Source organism: Chiroxiphia lanceolata, chromosome 16 (genome assembly GCF_009829145.1).
Source record: "Chiroxiphia lanceolata isolate bChiLan1 chromosome 16, bChiLan1.pri, whole genome shotgun sequence".
NCBI lineage: Eukaryota > Metazoa > Chordata > Aves > Passeriformes > Pipridae > Chiroxiphia > Chiroxiphia lanceolata.
In genome coordinates this window covers 12,363,585-12,384,281 of record NC_045652.1, presented here as the reverse complement: position 1 = coordinate 12,384,281, position 20,697 = coordinate 12,363,585, and the positions used below count along the sequence as shown (strand labels likewise).

Here is a 20,697-nt window from a genome sequence, read left to right as displayed (position 1 = left end):
CAGCACTGCAGAACCATTGACCTTTGGAGAGTCACCGGTGTCCCTGTCACATGGCAGTGCCACCCTGTGCCAGCTAATGCTGCCAGAACTCGAGCTGCAGTTCTTAGGAATGCTGTTCACCTTTCCTCCCTTGTACTTGGAAAGGTCACGTCTGGCAGACTTTCGTGGCAAGTCTTAGTTGTTTCTTGTGTGATCTGTTAATGCCAGCTCAGTTCCACTGGCAGGGGCACAATTCAGGATACTTCATGGAGTGTTGTTTGTCCTCTTTACTGATCATTGGAAGTGTAGTTTGGGAATGATTGTCTCTTTGTCCCTGGAGTTGATGAGTACTTTCAGGTAACGTGTTGTCAGTGTTCAGCATCTCTGAAAGTGAGGGCAGATGAATTGCAAACTCAGGGTGCACTAATAGGAGGTTTCCAGGTGTGATCACATACTTGGGAATCTGGAAAGCTCTCAGCAACAGCAGCAGCTCCACATGATCTCCTTGGTCAGCTCTGCAAAGGCAAATTGGCCCTTTTCAGAGCCAAAATATTCTTGTGAGGTGTACCTTTCATAGCTGCACAGATGTTGCTCCATGAGAGCAGAGGCTGAAGCAGTTGGTTCTGCAGGTAGGTTTGCTCACAGTGCCAGTGAATGTCTATACCCCAAGGAGAGCCTAAACTCCATCTATTAACTTGGAATTCTCTTTCCCGGATCTGCACGACTACCTGTTACTCGAGCATCTCTTCTGTAATTTCAGTAATCCAACACTCAGAAGATAAAAGGGAAAACATGTCTGTTTCCCCAGGGAGAGGCTTCTCTAAAATGCAAAGTATAGCTTGTATTTTTGCTCCAGTGCACAAGGTGGAAGGTTTGGGGAGGTTATAGTAATATTTAAGTGTTTGTTAGAACTCTTTGAGAAGAGAAATTAAATCCTTGTGGTTTCTAGCTCCAGCCTGGTATCTCATTATCCTGTACAGATCTGGGAGGAAGTTTGCTCAGTTATTAATATCAAATTTCTTGCCACTTTTCCCAAGGCTGGCTGGCATCTTGGGAAGCTGCGTGGTGTTAAGGGAGGAAGACTTATGAGGAAAAGTGTTCAGGGATTTTTACAAAAAATAGCTTTCCTTTAAAGCCTCAATTCTGCAGAGCAGAAACAGACTTCAGTGAAAAGTACCATTTTTAGGGGAGGGAGGTGGTCACAGCCACTGTTAAATCACAAAGTGCTGGATACTGCTGATGAAATCTGTATGGAAGACGCCGGTTTCTCCTCTCCCACCTTTCCAAGCTGTTGTAGGCAAATTCACCCCTAACTAGTAAAGACTCTGGGGGGATTTGTTGGTGTTTTTTCCTGTGGATGGTTGTGTTGTACTCCCACTCTTCAATTACAGCAAGTTCTTGTTTTCAGAGTAGGAGTGGAATGTTCTGCCTGTTTATTCTCGGGAGAAGATATTTGTCTTTATGAGCTCGTAAAACTATTAAAAGACTCTGTTTTCTGCTCTCTTCAGGATTACAGACTTTACAAGTTGCTTCAAAACAAGTCTTCTTGAGCTTGGGGCAGAAGGGGTGTGACTGAGCTGCTTTGATGGTGGAGGATGCTCTAGGTAGCCACAGGATGGTGTGGTCTGGGAGATATTCTGAGCCAGAGGAGTCTGACACGAGTCCATGTTGTGCCATTGCCTTGGAGATTGTTACATGAAAGCCAACAGCAGCATCAGGCAGGAGGTCCCTGGGGGATCTCCTGAAGGTGGGTCACGTGCACAATTCATCTCAGGATCCTCTGCCTGTCACAACGCGGCGCCCACAGTCCCGAGGCAGAGAGACGCGAGCGCTGCCTCGCAGGGCTGGCAGAGCCCCGAGCCCCTGCTCAGGGAGCTCCAGGGCTGCTGGGCCTGCTGCCCCATGGGACCCACAGGCCCTTCCCACCTGAAAGCCCAGTTCCTTTCCCTGCCTGCCTTCTGCCAAAGGCTCACCAGACTGTGGCTGCACAGGGAACAACACCCAGGTCTCCTGCCCGCTGCCTGCCACGCAGGGAAACTGTTCTGGACCTTTTGTAGCCAACTCCAGTCCCGGCTGCTGAGCTGCAAGTGACTTCTGGGTGTGCACTTATATATAGAGTACCCTCCTCCTTGCTGGTGGTTGATCCACAGCTTGACCTTCTAAAGTGACTCCTAATTATCTCATCTGTATTTCAGTTCCACAGCTTACTCAGCAGCTTATTAACTGCAAGTTATGCTGCTGTTCCCACAGCTTTCCAAGTAGAAGTATCTCCCCAGAAACCTGCTGCTTAAAATGCAGGAAATCTTATTTAGGGGCTTATCTTGAAATTGTTTTACTACTTATTCCTCTGTCAGCTGTTTTCTGTCCCCCTACAACTCTGGCATGTGCAGAGAAGAGTAGGAATTGTGCCTTTGAGCTTTACTTCTGGCTGTAACCTTTGTTTTCTGTGTAACCTTGGCCAGTCCTTTTATGCCTCTGAGACCCAGGTTGCCTCCAGTCCTTACTCATACTGGTGTAGTGTAGTCCAGGTGCAAAGTACTACTTACAGACCCTGTGCTGTAATTTACAGCAGCACCTCTGGAAACCTTTGCTGGTGTGAAGAGTAGCTGCCTCCACGGGAATATCTTTGCATGACCAAACCCTGCAGTGTTATTGCAGGAACCCCTCTGCTCCAGCTGCCTGAGGCTTAAAAGGGTTTTCAGTCACTTTTCTGCCTTTCACTGCAAAGCTGCCTGTGGGCTGTGGACCCTGCTGAGCTGCCCAGGTGAAGCTCTGAGTTGCCGTGCTCGTTTGCTTCTTACCTGGAGCACTTCTGGACGAGCTGAGCAGGTAAGTGATGATTCTGTCAGTGATGGTGTCAAAAATATTGGTTATTGGTCAGCAACAGCTCTTGAGCAGAAATTCCTGCTCTCACAGCAGCACTAAGGTGGGTCTTTAAGTGAAGTGTCACAGGGAGTTTCCCACCTGTGACTTCTGCCAGCAGATCATTTGTTCCTGTGCCACCCCTGTCCTCTTTGTCTTTGGACTTTTATGATAGAAAGCTGCCCCTTTCCCTTAGGCAGGACTATCATCCTGAGTTTACGGCCTCTTTCTGGAAAGTCTCTAAAGTTCAGCCTCATACCTCAGTACAGAACAAGCGAGGCTGAACAGAAAGCAATCTCGTGCTTAAAATAGTAAATCTGTCAAGGCAACAACCGAGCAAGTGCGGGGGCAGCGCATGGATTTGTAATTCAAGCAGGGTTTGTTTGGAAAATTTCTGCTGCTGGGAAGAATGTCTTGGATGAGAAGCCCCATCACCTTTGCGGCTGCCAGGAGAGGGCGGCAGCAGCGGCCCCGCGCCTGCGCCCGTCCGGGCTCAGCCTGGAAAAACGCTTCCAGGAATTGCCGTCATCAGCCCCGAAGCCAAACTCCCTTTCTCTCCCTGCATGAATCATGCGGATGTGAAGTGCTTGTGTTTCCGGAATCCAGCTGAATTTATTACAGGATCATCTCTTCCACTCACCTGCGTGCGTAAATCTCAAGCGTTTCTCAGATGCGTCCCAGTGATCCTCTTCCCTAAAATTGTACTGCGGGGTTCGTGCGTGGTTGGAGGCCCTTAAAGTGCACAGGGCAAGTGCTCAGGAAAGCCAAAGTCGTCACTCCTTGGAGAGAAACATCCTCTCCTCCCTCCCAGCTGTGCTGGACCTGGTCCTACCTGCTGGTATTTTTAGACTGGAGAAATCTGAAGCGTAGCCACGAGCTGTGGGAGTGTTATCAGTGCTGGGAGAACTGGGCATGGAGAGGGTCGGCCTTCCCCTGGTGTTCTGCAGTTACAAAGCAAAAAACCCATCGGCCTCTTGAGCTCTGGCTATAAATAGCCCCAGGGAACAGCGTGCCCTGGCAATGGGAAGGCAGGCTCTGCGCTCCTACTGCCAGCACAGCACCCGTTCCTGCTCAGGGGGTGACTTACGGAGCAGAGAAGGCCAAAGGGTAACTTCTCAAGGTAAAAAAAAAGAGGAATGCACATGCAGTTCCCCCTTTTAAGTTAATAGTCAATGAGTGTGTGAATGTTTCCAAAGGTTTCCTCTCCTCTGCCAATCTACAGAGGATGTGAGTAGTTCCAGCTCACGCTCCAAGCCTGGCTTTGTTTGAAGTGAAGCAGCTCTGGAGATCCCCTTGAGAGTCGGCCAAAAGACAGTCGTCACACTGACACTGCTCTTTGTGGCAGCTGATCCCAGTGCCAGGGATCTCTCTGCTTTGCTCACTGACTCTGTGCCCATCCTCCTCCATCTCTCCCCCCCCAACTCATAGCGAGAGTCCATCAGCCTTGGTTGTGCTCCTGTGCTCGGCACAACCTCCAGCTCATGGGGCCAGAGCAGAGATGAGCATTTGGAGTGGGGAGAAAGGAGAGGGAGGAATATCATCTGTGCCTGGGACTAAAGTGCTAAGCAGAGGAGAGCTCTGCATGCGGGAGAGCTGCCCAGGTTTAACTTACATCTGTTTGGTCAGGCAGCCCAAGCTTCTGTGTGAGCATGTTCAGTGCTTAGTGTGGACCTGGCTGACCTCTTCCTGGCCAACTTCAGACCAAATGAAACACAGCAAGAAAATACAAGCACCTACATATGGCTTGGTGTGGGTTTGGGGTCATGTCACTTAGACCAGCACAGGAAAAACCCTTAGAGAAGAACCGATCACATCAAAACCGTGGTAGCAATCTCAGAAAACAAAACACCTTTTATTCCTGTGGGGAGTTGCTTTTTCTCTCTGACAGCAACAACTTGGGGTTAGGAAGGTTGTAAGCAGGGCAGTAACGTACCCAGAGCTGTGGGAGCAAAGCTGGCCCAACCCAAGGCAGACCCAGCCTAGTTGTCCTCCCACCGCCAACGATGAGGGGACGATTCCCCTTTGGACAGTTTTCTGGAACTCAGTTTCCTCCGCAAGGAGGAAAATTTGTCTCCAAGAACTTTCCGTAGCCCAGTGTTGTCCCTGGCAAAGGGCAGGTCCTTCCTCATAGCAGGCAGCTGTCCTGTAAACATTTCCCACTTAGCCAGGGCATCCACGGCCTTGTCTACCTGAGCCAGTTCCTCCTCGGAGACGTTCCTCTCCAGGGCAGCGATGCACATCTCCAGCCACAGCTCGTAGTCCTTGATGGTGTCTGTGGACTTGGCGGGCCCGGCGAGCTGGGGCTGGCTCTGTGCCTCTGCCAGGGAGCAGGGCTGCTCATCCTGCTCCAGCTCCTGGCCGATGGACAGGCCCTGGCTGCACGTGTCCGGGGTCAGCGGCTCCGACAGGGAGGTCACGGCCTCGGAGTCGTTCTCGCAGCACATCCCAGAGTCGGAGCTGAACGGAAGGATGTCCTCCGAGGCAGACAGGTCTGATGACTCTTTCCTTGGCCATGTGGACAAGACGGTCTGTGTCCAAGTGTAGAGCTTCTGTGGTGAGAGGGGAAAAGGTTTCATTGTAGAGAATGAGAGAAGCCAGTTACACCTTTCCCAGTGTTTGCCAGGTAAACCTGTTCGTCTTGGGTGGCCCAGCTTCAGCTGCCACAGTCCTCTCTGCCAGAAGATGGGTTCAGACAACTCGTGGTCACCCTACTCTGGCTTTCTCTTATCTCATTTTCTTGGAGCCAATGTCTGTGGCAGAGCTGCCTCCAGTCAGATGTGGACTTAATCTGCCCTATTAGTGAAGATGGTAGGAGAAAACTGCACCAAATCACTCCCTGCTGTGTGGATGTGATCTCCAGGAGAGCCAAACGAGTGCCTCTCCAGAGGAAGCCGTGTCATTATAAAAGCTCCTGAGATAGTGGTAAAGAATCTTGTTTCATCATGTTGTTAATGCCTGTGGTAATGTGCATTTTATTCCTAAGAATAGCTCTTCCCCTCTCGAGCTGAATTGCACAAGTGGGAAGGCTGGGCTCCAGGAAAGAATTAATGAAAGGAAAATGTCTGAGACAATTTCCTTTTAAAATATTAAATGCTACAATGAGGCATAAAACAGATTTCTCCTGGCACATTTATTCCTTATGCTTTAGGGAATGAATTGCAGTACTCCAGTCATCCCTGGATAAAAGGTGATCTCTCCCTGTTGACAGTGTTTGGGGGCGGAGGGGGGGAGAGTTGTGTGTTTTTTGATTTTTTTTCACACCCCTGTGGCCTATTTCTTCATCTTTACTTTCTGTAGCTCTCAGCTGATACCTTTGCACAGGCCTTGGTTGCTCTAAGGAACAGCAGTGACAGTATTAGCCTGGGATGCCACCCCTGGTGTTCCAGGCTGGGTCCATCCGTGCTCAGCTCAGGGTGAGCTGCAGTGTTGGAGGAGCAGGCAGGAGCTTCCCAGCCCTGCAGAGCTCTCTTCTCCCACAGTGCCCTGCTGCTCCCTCCCCCTTCCCTCCTCTTTTGCTCTCTCTTCAGGCAAGTGACAGAAAGGATAAAGAGCTCAAATTGAGTGGGTGGGAGAAATCGGCCCCGGTTCTCATTTCAGTCTGTGCATGAAGCCTCAGGGAAGAATTTCATACAAGAATAAAATGGACTCTTTCAGCTTAGTTAATCCACCCTGCCCCCTCTCTCTGGGACAAGAAAAATTGTAAAGGGACAACTTTTCTCCTGCCTCATCCCACCTCCAATGGCCCTTCCCTCCCTCTGGGTTTATAAAACAAAGGCGGCGCCAGAAGCTGCAATGGGAGCTGGACTGGGGGACAGCAAAGCTACTGGAAGGCTGCAACCAGCCTGTGATTTCATAGTGCCTCTTAAAATTCCCAGGAATAGACAATCTGGGAAGGAATCATAGCTGCTACTAGCCCAATTCCCAAGAAGAAAAAAAGCTGTGGAAATGTGGATGTTCAAACACTAGATATGAGTTATTTAAGGCAAAAGATGATTGACTAGAGATCACAACCAGAACCACGAAATTCAGTCTCTCATCCTTTGGGTGGTTTATTGATTTGGACTTCGGGTGGGTTTTTAGGGCTGCAGCCTCCTCCTGTGTTCTCCTGTTTAACTAGGAAGGGATAACCTCTGCATGGATTTTGCTTATCTACAGGCAAGAGCGTTTGGAGTGGATGCCCACCCTAAGGATGTCACTGAGACCTGTTGTCTCTGTGTGTGTGGCCACTGCAACCACATCGAGGTGCCACCTCCAGAACAGCCAGGGATGCTGCAGAGGCAGCAGGTAGAGATGTTGGTTGTGGTGGGGAAACACCAGGAGAATTAATTTGTTTTCGGTTTTCAAGATGACTCATGCTGGAATTAGCAGCTGTGATGAAAGAAAGGAGTGTGTTTCTGAGTGCAACTCAGATAAATAAATAAAGAGAGGGGATCATTCTGCTGCATAAGGACTGGTTTCCTGCCCCATGTGCTGCTCTTCCCATAACAGTGTCTCATTCCCAGACTTCAGCAGTGCCTCACCTGCTGCTGGTGAGGCACAACTAAGGTCTGGCATTTCCTGGAGTTGTTAGGAGTGTCTGGGGCTGTTTTGAGGCAGGTGGGGATCCATGATAGTTTTCCAAAAGGAAATGTGACTTCAGACTTGCACTTAACCTTCTTGGCAAGTTAACTTTGCTGGCTGATATTGTCTCCAAATGCTTTCTGCTCTCTTCTGTCAGGTTCCTTAACTATTTAATTCATCTCTGGCATTTATGTTTCCTCTCGACATTATGGCAAAGCCTCTTACAGAGATTATCACAACTCTCTTATTGTACTTGTACTATATCTAACTGAGCTTTGCCTTGTCAAGGAAGCAGATGTGACACTTGGCAAGTGTATCCTTCCTTCAGGTTTGTGTTCCCTGTTTCTGGAGGATGCTGAGCCAATTACCGTATTTGCTGGAGGTGTAAAGGCAAAAATGTTTCTAGAAAAGCTTAATTCAGGTAGCAGTTAGTTTTAGTCTAGAAAGCACTGGCTGGATGCTGACAGGCTGTGGGTTTAAACAAAGCAGAATTTATTCCTCTGTTAGAGGGCAATTTAGACTCCTCTTGGGCAGATGCAGGGACCAAACACCCAGAGAGTCAGAGAAGGGTCTGACAGCACCACAGAAAAGTAGCAAAACCACACCAATGTGTATTTTCCCACATCCTTTGCCATGGTTCTGTGTGTCTGATTGCAAGTTGAATGAAACTACAAGCATCCCCTTTCTCATTCTGCTCCTATCTTGTTACAAATACAACCCCCAGGCTTTAAAATAGGCAGCCGTGGAAAATCCTGTCTCTGAACATGATGTGTGTCAGGCAGGAATTACAGCCAGGGAGGAGATGGGTGCTGAGTGAGAATGGTGACATTATTTCTATTACAGCAGCCATTTGGCTACTGAATCCTGCTTTTTAAATCCTGCTTTTTACAGAGCAGAGGTGGAAAACCCTTTGCAAGAGCTAAGGGTGTCTTAGCACTACTCCTGATTTGTCTAAATGTGGTGTTAGCAGTTGTATGGGTGGGAGAGAAGGGACAAAAGGTGAGTCTGTGACCCTCCACTTATTAGGGGGTAATAATTTGGGATCCCTTCTCATGTCTTTAAACAGAGGAATTGCAGCACAATACACATTTAATATTTCCTCCCTGTTCCCAGCAGCCCCAGAGAGGCAGAAATCCAGGGTGGCACAGGAAAGGGTGTTGCTGTGGGAATCGGTGCTCGCTGCCGCTCCGGCTTGGAATCTGCCTGCCCTCCCCACCTCATTTTTGGGAGTAAGAAAACATGGTTGGACTGTGGCAGTGTCCCGTGGGAAGAGCCAAAAGCCCCTGAGCTTGTGCAAAGTGCTTCCTTGTGACCAACCCCCCCCTGTTCAGGTGTGAGCTGCTCCCTTAGCACCTCACCCTGGGAGCGCCTGCCTTCCCCCCGCTGCTGCAGCACCTGTGCCCCGTGCTTTGGGGGGAGCTGCCCTGCTCCCCTCTCTGCCCCTCGCTCCAGGGGGGGCTGGGGGGTCTCACCCTGTAGCGCTCGATGAGTTTGAAGCCCACGACGTGCTGCAGCTTCCTCAGGCAGATGGGACACGGCTCCAGGGGCCGCAGCAGGGCCTCGTCCAGGCTCAGCGCTCCCTGCATGATGCACTGCAGCCAGCGGCACGTCCCCAGCCCCATCAGGTGGCAGATCTCGTGACAGGTCACCTTTCAGGAAAGCAAAAATCACAGCAGTGCGTTGTCATTCCTGCTTCCACTGCCCCCTCCTCTTCCTCCTCTGCTGTTCCACTTTCCCCACACCCTGATGGTCTAAACCAGCTTGTTGCTCAGCTCTGGCAATCCTCCAGCACAGGCTTTTCTGAGGTGAATGGAGAACCTGGGTCCCTTCTCCCAGCTCCCCCAGCATCCATGTTTGTGTTGTGGAGAAGGAAGGGTGGGTGTGGGAGAAGCAGCTGTGGGAAGCCCCTGTGGGCAGCATGTTCGGAGCTGTGGGGCAGTGCTGCTGTCGCTCTCCACCAAGGACACTGTGGTTCTTGGAGGTTTTTTGTTGTTTTGGGGTTTTTAAGGAGGAAAACTAGTCCCACTGGGGTCTGAAAAGAGCAGCACAGTCCATGTGAGAAATCTGAGAAGCGTTATTGGCAATAACAGATCTGGGCCCTTCCAAAACAGATGCTATTAACATTTGTGCCAAAGCAAAAAAAACTAAGCTGGAGTCAGCTGGCCAAGCATTACTGCCTTGGGAATTGGCAACCGTGGAAAGGCTGAGGATGGAGGATTCCCTTCTTCCTCCCTTTGCCACCTAATCTCATTGGAAATTACTACAGGAAAAGACCTCAGACTTGAAAATCCTGAGCAAATGCCAGGTTAGCAAAGAGAAATGGCATCAAAGGTGCTGGTGTGGCTGCTCCACGTGGGCCAGCTTTGGGAGGAACACCAGAGACAAAGCTGGCCCAGGGAAGATGCTGGGATGAGGGAGGACAGCGCTCCTGAAGAGGATGTGATGGAGATGAAGGGGGTTTAAGGGCATCTGCATATATTTATATGTGCAAACCTGCCTCAGGTATCTTTCTCATCCATCCATGTAACAGGTCTGGCACATGGACCTCTCCCCTTATGGATGCCGATGTCCGAGGAAGAAGTTACCCCTTCCCAGCCATTAATTAGTTACACACAACTCCACCAGATATTCTGATTAACTCCAACTTCTGAATCAGCTCACAGATCCTACTGGCCCTGCACTGCCTGGCAAGCAAAGTACTCAGGATTACCCAAGCATGAGCCTGGGAGCTGGGCAGGAGTTTATCTCAGTGCTGCTCCATGACATAACCTGGTGTAGTGGAATGTGTCCTTGCCCATGGCAGGGGGTTGGAACTAGGTGGTCTTTAATGTCCCTTCTAACCCAAACCATTCTGTGATTCTGTGATAAGGCAAGTCCTGTAGCTTCACTATAACTGATGGTATTGTTGTCTACACAGTGCAGTAAAACACAAGCTTTTTATGTCTGAATTAAGTGTGTGTGGCCTTAGCTGTGATTGCCTGTGCCTTCTGGGAGCAGAGCCTCATTCCTGCTTCGCTGGGCTGAGACACAGATTATGCCCAGGCCTGAAATATTTAACCCTACACAGGAAGAAACATGGGGTGCAGGAGCTGGCTGGTCCTACCTTACAGCACTGGACCATCTCCTGGGCACTGAACTGCAGCGTCCGGTCTCTGCTCTCCTTGAGGACTTCACACAACTCTTCCTTCTGTGTGGGTGGGTTCAAGCTGCTACAACCAGCCTGGGGAAAATCCCCAGAAAACCTGGCAAAGCTGCAGACTCCCACTTCTGTGAAGAGAGGTGAGTACAAGTTAGGCATCTACTCTCTTACGACTCTGTCTCACCTTAGGCAGCATGAAAATACAGCTGTCGTAGCACAGCCCAGTTGAGCACACAGGGTGTGATAGACCCCCTTCCAAAAAGGTCCAAAAGGTTTGTAGCACCTTGGATCAGGAGCCCCAGATCCCTTAGTTTTAAGTTGGGAAAACCTAGTTCCCCTTATCAGGGATTGAATAATATTTTAAGATTTGGCCATTCCAGCCTCCTAGGGAAGGCTTTTTGGGACAGTGCTGCCTTATTCATATGCAGTGCAAGATCATCATGGGATACCAATCCCACCTTGTCCTGGCAGGAATTTGCTGAATGTGAAGCTCCAGGTCTCACATGGATAAAGATCCAGCAGAGTGAGTCCAAGGACGCACAGGGCATCCATTGGCTTGTTGTTCTTCAGGAAATTCAGGATCCCATCTGGAAAAATACCAGAGAGACATTCATTAAAATGAAGCATCCCTGGAAGGCACCTAAGAGCCAGAATTTCTGCTGCTCGTGGGGAGGAGGATGTAATCCAAGCCACAGGCAGACAGAGCTGCTCCATTCATTATCTCAGATGGAGAACCACAGCTGTGGAGCCCATCCCTGGAAATCAGAGCAGACCTGACTTTGGAAGTGGTGCTGAGCACAGAGTTAAAACAAAGCAGAGCTAAGGGCAGGGGTGTAGGTGAATTGGGTACTAACCCATGGAAATAAACACCTGGGAGAAGAATTTCCCTTCAGGCATTTCAGAATGGAGCTGGAACAGCCACATGGCTGCAGTGCTGGGCTGTGCTGGGCTGTGCTGAGCATGTGCTGCCTGTGGTACCTGCAAACAGCTCATTCCAGGGGGATGTTTGTGCAGCAGGAGTTTGGCAGGTGGAAAACCTGTTTCCCCAGGGAACTGTGACACTTGAACCGAAGTTTCCTAACATGAAAGGCCAGTGAGTTCCCCACCTACACCACCCAGGCCAATCATTTACTTTGGCTCGGGGCAAGAGATGGGAGAACTCAGACTACACCAAACCAACAGTGCCTTCCCTTGGAGCTGATCCGATCGCTCTGCAGAGCTGGACCTAATCATAATAGCACCAAAAAATACAAACAGCAGAGGAAAATATGATGAAAGTCACTTTGTTTTTCATTCCTATTTCCAGCCTCAAAGCTCTGGGCTTTCCACGGGAACAGGATTTCTCCCTTTTCACTCCCTTCCTCATCCCCTCCCTGCTCTGGCAATGAAGGGCTGTTTCAGGCATTTCCTAAGGGAGGGCTCATGCCCATGTGCCAAGCTGGTGCCTTTATGGGCTCCCTGGTGCCAGGTCCTCACCTGCGTGGAGCTGCACCCTGTCGGAGTCCCGGCTGTGGCGGAAGCAGCAGTGAATGGAAGAGACGGGGATGGAGGGAAGGCACTTCACACGGAGACCCAGGAAGAAAGACTCGACACAGCTCTGGAGGGAATCCAGCAGCGAGAGCCCAGCAGGCCCTTCGATTAAGTCTGAGAAGAGAAGCTCTGTTATCAGCCCCTGAAAGGCAGGGTGAACCACAGGGTCTGAAGGGATTCTGTGGGACTGGCCACAGCCACTGGGGAGGAGGCAGGCTGGGTCATTCTGGAGTTAATTGCTCATTCTGGGATGTGGCAGACACCTCTAGATGGTTATGGATATAGAGGAGAAGAGGGAGCTCTTCCTGAGAGGTGACTTGAGGCATTAGTACGCTCTCATTAGCAGAGCAGATATCTAGGAAGATTGTCTCTTGTTTAAGTTATGCAGAAAGATCAATGTGGGAATGGGTGGCTGTGTTTAATGAACCATCAGGGAGGGACCTCCAGAAATGCTGTATTTTCCAGCATTGTTTCATAGTTAGATATGTATATGTATATATATATATATGCATAAATTCATAGCAAGTCTCAGCCAGGGGCACATATACCATTTATATGGGAGGTCTACCCATGGTTGTCATCGTGGCTTGTGACCCTGGACTGGGGGTGTGTCAGAGCCTTTGCTACTACGCTTATCTTCACTGGGGCAATTGCATTTTGCAGGTTAGTCCTTAGAGGAGGGAGTTAGCAGCACTCAGCACCACCCACCTCCCTCCTTGGTGGCTCAGTACAGATGCCCACATTACCTATAGGCTGCAGGTAGATGTGCTTTCGGTAGAAGTTCTGCTTCCTCCTCAGCATGGCGTGGTAGAACGTCTCGAAGTCCTCGGGGGCATCGGGGTGGCTGAGGATCCAGTCGAAGGCCGTGCGGATGAGCAGCGAGCAGAACAGCGTCCTCTGGGGGTTGTAGGCCTCGGAGAGGAACAGCTTCTCCGCCCTGGAGAAGGCCTTGGCATAGAGCTCCTGCAGGGCGGGGTTGGTGGAGATCAGCGCGTCCTTCAGCGCGCGGGGCCCGAAGCTGAACTCCTGGGCGTGTTTGCACTGCAGCATCGCGGAGGGACCGTGGCACTGCCTGAGGAAGGAGACGTTGCCATCAGCCGTGGCCTCCTGAGGGACCTGCACACCTCCTCTGCTCTCACAGCAGTTCCCCCAACACCCCAGCTGTGAGGTTTGACTGGGAGCTTATCAGAACCGTGCTGGCCTGGAGCCCCGCGCCTTGAGCAGCTCTTACAGGGTTCTCTACGTGTGTGTGCAGACACCAGCTCATGGACCCTGTGCCAGTAGATGGTGCTCAAGAATGCACAGCCCCAGGTTGCTGCAGGGTATCTGGAGCAAATCAGATGGTTTGATCGGTGTTTGGGGTTGGCTGATGGGGATCTGGGGGTTTTTTGGTGCTCTATCCTGAGGGCCCAACAGGATGGGAAATACCTCTGGGTGTTGTGCAACTGGTTGCGCTGGACCTTGCAGGATGTGGGAAGGTGGTGCTGCTTTTTGCTTGGGCTAAACCACATCCCTTGGAATAGGTCCATGAAGAGGTCAATTGTCCTTTATCTGTCCATCAGAAGCCTGCACTTCTGACTTACTTGTGAAAGCAGCAGTTCACTGCTGATGATTTCCTCTAACAGCTTTTAATCTTAGATATTACCCTCAGGCACCTTCTGGCTCACAGTGCTGTTGTGAGGCTGCAGGATTTGGGAGGGTTTGCCCAGCAGGATTTGGGAAGGTTTGACCCCCAGGTGGGACTTGGTGTGTGAGATTCCTGTGTGCTGGTACTGCCTCTCTACCAAGACACATACGGGCCTGCTGCCATCATGTCACTTCATGAATAGCTTCATGTCACACCGTGTTAGCATCAGCAGGGCTGGGGATGATGTAAAGCAGCAAATAAAGAGCAAATGAAAGCCTGCAGCACAAAGAAATTAATTCAGAGCATCCCAGAAATATCCTCTCCAGGGTCCTTTCTAAGGCTGGTGTTCTCCAAAGCTGCGAGTCAAGCACCTATTTTCCACTGCATTTTATGCACTTATGGAAATTCCAGTTGGCAGCTTGAGGAAAGGGAAGAAAAAGAGGCAACACAACCTCTTTGACTAACCTATGTCTGGATTTTTCCAAAGGCAGTGATTTTTTGGTAAGGAGGTCATTCCAAGTAGAACTGGAGTATTTTGGAGCAGTACTTCAGGCAACGTTGCCTACCACAGGTAAGTGCTCCACCTGTACTCAGCAGAATGAAAAACACACAGGTGTATGTGTACAAAAGCACAAGGTTTCTAGTAATAAGTGTTATCTTCTTCTAGGCAAGTTAATAGTAACTTAGAAGGAGCCAGACAAGCTTTCTGGGTGGATACCAAATGCATCAACTGCTGACCATCACTGCTAAAACAGCAGCATTCAATCAGAGAAAAGAAAAGGATTAAATATTTCAAGGAGGAGCTGGTTAAGGCTATGATTTAAGTAGGTCTGCAGTTTAGCTCTGCCAGGTAAATGGCGTTCAGTGGCCCTTGAGGACAGCAGTATAATTAAGAAAATTCAACATTTGAAAAAATAGTACCGAATGAGCCGAAGTCTTTCCTCAGTTATGCAGAGGTAGTTTGCACTGTAAGAGGAAGGTGCCAGCCCATTAAAATTAACACTGAATTCCTTCACATCTAACCCTTGGGAAGAGAAGTGTATGTATTAGCAGTCCTTAAAAGGACTCGTTTTGTGTGATCTTTTTGTCTCTAAGGGTGTGTAGCCCAGAGAGGGAGCAGGAAAGCAGTTTTCTTTCATTTTTGCAAGCTTTCTATTTCGCTCACATTAAAGGCTGACAGCAGATGGCACAGGGGGATCTGAAGTGGTACAAGGGCCCTAATCCAGGGAAAGTTTAGAAATCCAACCTGAGATGCTTTCTCAGACGCCTCTTTTTGCTGCCCAGAAAAATGTACAAATTGGTCCTGCTGGTTTTTACAGGCAGCAGCGAGAGTTTGTGTAAGGTTGTTCTGTGTTTTGTCACCCAAATCTCTGCTCTTCTGACTTGCTTCCAGATTTGGGAGACAGAAGTGAGAGTCTGACCCCACCAGGTCATCAGGAGTTTTGCCTTGGGCAAGGTGAAGGTTTTCCTAAGGGACAAGATTTCACTTGTTCTGCACAAACTTTAAATACAAGCATCATTTTCCTGGTCATATGCAGAACTTTCACTGGGAAACTGTTAGCAATATTGAGCTCCCTGAGGATGTGAGCTACTGCCTGCCTGGTGCTCCCAGGGAAATGAGGGAAAGACTTTGCACTTGGTCCAGGCTGAGAGTGGTCTCGTCAAAGGGGGTTTCTGGAGCCTCTTTCATTGGTGTTTTGGGCGACAACTGGAGTGTGGGTCTGGGGAGGAGGAGCTGGTTAGAAAATGAATGGGTTTTTCTCTGCTGAATGGGAAGCAGCGAGGAGTGGATGTATGTGACAGCAAACACAATGAGTGCACAGTCTTGTAGCATGTGTTCCCCCCAGGCTCTCTCGTGGAATACAGAGTGAGCCCAAAGCTATGGGTTATACATTGTTTCTCAGGACTCCCTAAAAGGGGATATTCACCCAGCTCCAGACATTCCCAGCTATGCCCATGGGTGTTTTGTGACGTTCACCATGCCCAAGGATGCCCATGGTGACAGTTTAGTGACTCGAAAGCTCAAGCACAGGAATTCACTTGCAGGAATTCAGTCTGGAGTGACATGTGCCTCCTTCTCCTGGAGTGTCTGGGTTTGCTTCTCAAAGAATAGCAGCAACCCACTGCACTCTCCAAATCCAACACAATTACTTCTCTTTAGCAAGCTTTTCTAAAATACTTCACTGGAGAAAATGAATGCTTCAGAAAATGTTTATGGGCAACTTCAGCAGTTGAAAAAAGAAGCCATTTTACAACATTAACTGTAGTAGATGTTATTTGTGCTTGATCTAATATATGGATATGGTGTTTCATTAACTGAATAGTTTAACAGGGCTTTGTAATTTTTAGCTCTTCTTTCGAGAGTGCCTGGTTTAACTCCCTGATGCAGTGCTTCAGGAGGGAATGGCACTTTAGCTTGGATATTTCTCCCTTTCTCCTCAGTTTTTTAGATGCCAAGGTGAGGCTGAAGAAATGGAAGCACCAGTGCATCCTTCTGCCCTTCAGGTATTTAGGAAGGAGATATCATGCCTTTAAAGTAAAAAGCAGTTAATTTGGCTTCTTGTTCAATGACAAACTGTAGGACCTGGCTAATGAGTCCCAGGAAGGAGAAAGTAACTCTTTTTATTTAAAAGGCCAATAATTTGGAATTACACTTGAGAAAATGCTTTAAAGATGATAATGTAAAGACCTGCTGCAAGTGGAGACACTCACCACCTCCACTCCCATGCCATTGTTTACTTTTACCCTTAGGAAAACATCCTATTCCCAATCTGTACTTTGTCATCCTGCAGCCATTTACTAACACTATTTTTTCCTAAACAAGGAGCACCCGTGTTGGATCATGTGAAGTCCGTGAAAGTCGGACTGATGATCTTGGAGGCCTTTTCCAATCTGAACAAGCAATGTCCTTCTGTGCAGCATGAAACGTGTTTGTGTCCTGGCACCCACAGGCTCCTAACAGGGCAGGGAAGGAGCCAGCCTGAGCTGGGAATCCTTATCCAGTTTGTGGAGACTCTTCTCTTTTTTTTTGCTGTTTCAGGTTGTTCATCATCACATCCATGCAGTGCAGTGGAACCACACACAGCTCAAAGGTTTGGGTACTTAGCTGTTTGTGTGCTGGGAACAGCCTTTTCCCATGATTATGTTGTAGGATTCAGTTGTGGCCTTTCTGCTTGTGGGGTGGGATATGAGGCAGGAGCTCCAAGGACAACATGCTCTGTGTGTCTGGCTTTCAGTACCATACAAGAGGTTTCAGCTCAGATTGGGCATATTGCACAAATCTGTTTACTATGGAATTTGACACACATTTTTTTCCACAGTGAGTGTTCTCACACAAAATGCCCCAAAATCCAGGCTCAGCATGTGACAGCTGAGCAGTCACTATGCTCCCTTTCCCACAGTAACCTGTTAATGTGCTTCATGTGCAATTCAGGTTACTCATAAATTATTCTCTTTGCAAATCAGACACATATAAATTATTCTCTGTAATTGAAAATTAGCTATGAATTATTCTTTTTGTAATTCCCAGATATGTCATTTATTCTCTAATATATTGGCATTGCTTTCTTGGATAGATATGCCTGGGGCTGACAGTAACAGGGAAATTCTCAAAGGCCGAGGCAATACATACAGTGCAAGTATTTGGGATATTCTAACAAGACAGAAAGGGTCTTGTGTGCAGAAATTCTGTGTTGTACAGGTCCAGAAAGGGCACTCAGTGCATAATGGATTTATTTGGTATTGTATGGAATTTGGCCTTAACACTGTAGAGATGGTATTTGTATATTTTGTTTTCTGTTGGTTTGTTTGTTTGTTTTTAAGCTGGTCATTCTGAAGTTGTTTATTTTACAAGTCAGCCTGCAAGTAATTTCTACGTCTGACTCTCCCAGGCTGCAGATGCACAGAAGGAGATTCCCTCAGTTCCATCCCGGCTCTTTTGAAGTATTTGGAGGCAGACTGACTTAACTGGGCTCTTTGGGTGTCAGAGGGATGTTAGTGGAGTCTCTTAAAACTGATTAATTGCCTTCATTAGGAGCTGTACTGTAAACAAGCAGTGATAGTGCAGAAAATTCATCGCCAGTCAACAGAAATGAAAAGCCCAGAGCAAACATAACAAGCGATAACTAATTATCAACACATGCCCTAGTTGCTTAATAGCTCTTTCCCTGAGATTTGCAGTTGGTGTCTGTAAGTGCTGCTCGAGGATCAGCCCCTCCTTGCCTGTGCTTCCCAGGATCACACTGATGACAGCCTGAAAGCAATTTTCTCAGTGTACTTGTTAACACATACAGAAAGAGATTTTCCTTGACTGAGAAGCCCTGGTCCAAGTAAAATTCTGACTGGTCCAGCTCCTTCCTTGAGGAGCTCAACACAGCCCCTCACACGGAGCCAGGCTTTGCCTGCCGAGCTTGCTCAGCTGCTGGGGTCAGACCAAATCTGTTTGGCCGTGTTCAGACCTGAAATGGAGGCAATTTCGAGATGCTCAGCACTTCTCAGAATCAATCCCCTCTGCTCACAGAGAAAACATGCTTTGGACCTGATCAGCTCTGCACTTGTACCCACATAGAACTGTAGCATCCTCTGTTCACTTCACATTAAACAGCCACAAAACACCGAGTCAGATCTGTGTATGTTCCAGACCATAAAGTCAGATAAAGCCTTCTGGCCTCACCTACTGCCAGATCCCAATAATATTTACTTGTAATGTCTCTAGAATATGTTTGTGACTTGGAAACAGATGGTATGTGTGGTCTCTCTCAGAAAGAGTCATTCCGGGTGCTGTGGAAACCTTCAGGGATTCAAACATGCATTCACTAGGAGGAGAATCTACCTGTCCTACTGGAACTGTGATCAATATGTTATTGCCACAAGGCTCAGTCCTGAAAGTTTGTCCTCCCATGAATCTGCCTTATAAATTAACTTGGACTGCTGGACAAGTCAGATGGACAACTCCCCAATATGCAAAAAAGGTTTGCAAGATGAAAGACTAGATTTGTAAAGCTCATTAAATACCTAAGATGGAGACAGATGCTTCCACCCATCCTTATTTAAATATTCTTATTTGAGTGTTCTTAAGTACTTAAGAACACATACACATCCACTTTGCCCTTGATTTTGTTTTATGTGAGAGCCTGCTCTCTCAATACGCTGTTCTTCATTTTAATATGTATTGAGGACATACATTATCCTTAGTTCCAGTCTTCTCTTCTAAGGATTTTATTTATTCTGTGCTCGTACATAGTGCTACTCTTTTTTTTCAGTCCCTGCCATTTGAGGCTCTCTAAGTGTCATACAAGCATTCATGAACTTCTCTGTGCTACCCTCAAGAAAGCAAGCTGGCAGTATATGGCTTTCCCCCTCACCACCCATTTATTCATCATTTTCAGTGCCTTCTCTGCTCTTTTTAGTCTGGTTAAACTGCCTGTGATGCTTCTCCCATGCACATGTGTGATGAAGGGTTGGCTGCATTCTCCTTCCCTTGCTCTGACACGGAACAACCCCCCCAAGTCCATGGCTGTTTGCTGTGCACTTGCCAACCCAAAAGCACTGAGCAGCATCTATCAGAGCTGTACAACAAACGCGGCACTGCAGAGATACCCGAGCTCTAATCACTCACAGCTCCAGGCACTTTGCTCTTCATCATATTTGTCTAGACAGACTAAATGGTCTCTGTGAGACAACCCCAGTGTTAGCCGGGAGAGAGGCTGCATTTTCCAGGTATGGCTAAGGGGAGATGGTTGCTGGAGCACAGGCGTTATAAAAGTGGTTCATCACACGGTACAAAAGCGCTGGAAGGCTGTGCCTCCTCCCAGCATCGAGTGCTTTTTAAGTGGTGCCGCCAGGTAGGGGGTGTTTGTGGGCGTTTCACAGCCAAGGAGAAGGAGGGGGCTCCAGGGTGTTACTGCGACCAGCGCGGCTGCGGGTGACAATGACAGACCCCAATCCTGAGCCTTCATAGGGGCTGTGCCCTGACCACCAGCCAGCTCTGCCAGCCAGAGCTTTGCTGGGCACGAGGCATGTTCTGGAAGCGCTGCAAAAGCAGGTGCTGCTCCTGGGACACCTAAGCCCCCGTGATATGGAAAAGGGGCTGTTGATGCTGATCCCCGGTGCAGGAATCGCATGGATGGGTGTGCAGGGAAGGAATAAGTCCCCCAGCACCTTGGGACGATGCATCGAGCACAATCCCCAGCACGGCGGGACAGGATGCCCCGAGCTGAGCCCCTGGCACCCCAAACCCCCAGGAGGGTGCACCAAGGGCAGCCCCAGCACCCCAGGAGAGGGTGAGAGGAGAGTGCCCAGGCAGGACCCCTGGAGCCCGTGGGGGTGATGCCCGGAGCGCAGCCCCGAGCTCCCGGTGGGAGATGCACCGAGCGCGGCCACCAGCCCCCGGCGGGAGATGCCCTGAGCGTGACCCGCCGCCACCGAGGTGGCCACCATCGCCCGTAGAGTGATGCCCGTCACGGGCGGAGCGATACCCATCACCCCGGGAGATGCCCCGCGCCCGACCACCCTCACCGGGGGAGCGATGCCCATCACACGGGGGATGCTCCAGCCCGCACTCCCCCCTCCAGGGGGGTCCCGCCGCATCCAGGGGCCGCCCGGACTCCCGTGCCCTCCCCTCCATAGAGGAAATCCTGCGACTCCCCCCACCCCCCCCCGATCTGCCCGAGGGGCCAGGACAGGACTCACCGCCCGCCGGGCCGGGGCTGCGGAGGCCGGGAGGTGCGGCAGGGCCGGGGCACCCGGCGCGGGGCTGGCGAGGCGGAGCGGAGCCCGGCGGCGGCAGGAGGAGCGGCAGGAGGAGACGGAGGAGGAGGAGGAGGAAGAAAAGGGGGAGCAAAGGGGGGCTCGGCGCCGGGAGCCCGCGGGATTCGCCGAGCGGCCGCTCAGAGCCGCCTCCTGCGGGTGCGCGGGGCAACCACCGGGGGGCGGCGGAAGGAGGGGGGGGGCGGCTTTAGGGACCGGGCACGGAGCGGGGGGACACCGGGAAAGGAGGGAC

The 20,697-nt window shown here is 49.8% G+C and overlaps 1 protein-coding gene and 1 long non-coding RNA gene across 4 annotated transcripts; one reads left to right on the top strand and one right to left on the bottom strand.

Annotated features, from left to right (window-relative positions):
* Positions 1-2,788: 2,788 nt before the first annotated feature.
* LOC116794783 lies at positions 2,789-19,619 on the top strand. Of its 2 annotated transcripts, XR_004359882.1 has the most exons (5): positions 2,789-2,808; positions 6,997-7,125; positions 14,185-14,268; positions 16,738-16,789; positions 17,588-19,619. It is a non-coding gene; the product is annotated as an uncharacterized LOC116794783 (long non-coding RNA). The 2 variants fall into 2 exon arrangements; XR_004359883.1 differs by lacking the exons at positions 2,789-2,808; positions 6,997-7,125 and adding an exon at positions 10,392-10,680.
* Positions 4,672-20,443, bottom strand: AMZ1 (archaelysin family metallopeptidase 1). 2 transcript variants are annotated; one of them, XM_032703840.1, is made up of 7 exons: positions 20,388-20,443; positions 12,817-13,142; positions 12,017-12,184; positions 10,999-11,127; positions 10,505-10,668; positions 8,874-9,050; positions 4,672-5,390 (listed from the first exon to the last, which is right to left on the bottom strand). In XM_032703840.1, exons 2-7 carry the CDS (start codon positions 13,118-13,120, stop codon positions 4,821-4,823), a joined length of 1,512 nt encoding a protein of 503 aa, XP_032559731.1. In that variant the 5' UTR covers positions 13,121-13,142; positions 20,388-20,443; the 3' UTR covers positions 4,672-4,820. The 2 variants fall into 2 exon arrangements, with proteins under 2 accessions (XP_032559731.1, XP_032559732.1); XM_032703841.1 differs by lacking the exon at positions 4,672-5,390 and adding an exon at positions 7,161-7,209.
* Between the last annotated feature and the right edge of the window lie 254 nt (positions 20,444-20,697).

What these genes read in the sequence shown, in the direction of transcription:
- AMZ1 (XM_032703840.1), bottom strand. Translation starts at nt 13,120, where the DNA reads ATGCTGCAGTGCAAACACGCCCAGGAGTTCAGCTTCGGGCCCCGCGCG. An exon ending in CATCTACCTGCAGCCTATAG is followed by an intron (nt 12,185 to 12,816) that starts GTAATGTGGGCA and finishes TTCTCTTCTCAG; the next exon opens with ACTTAATCGAAGGGCCTGCT. An exon ending in CAGGGTGCAGCTCCACGCAG is followed by an intron (nt 11,128 to 12,016) that starts GTGAGGACCTGG and finishes GTATTTTTCCAG; the next exon opens with ATGGGATCCTGAATTTCCTG.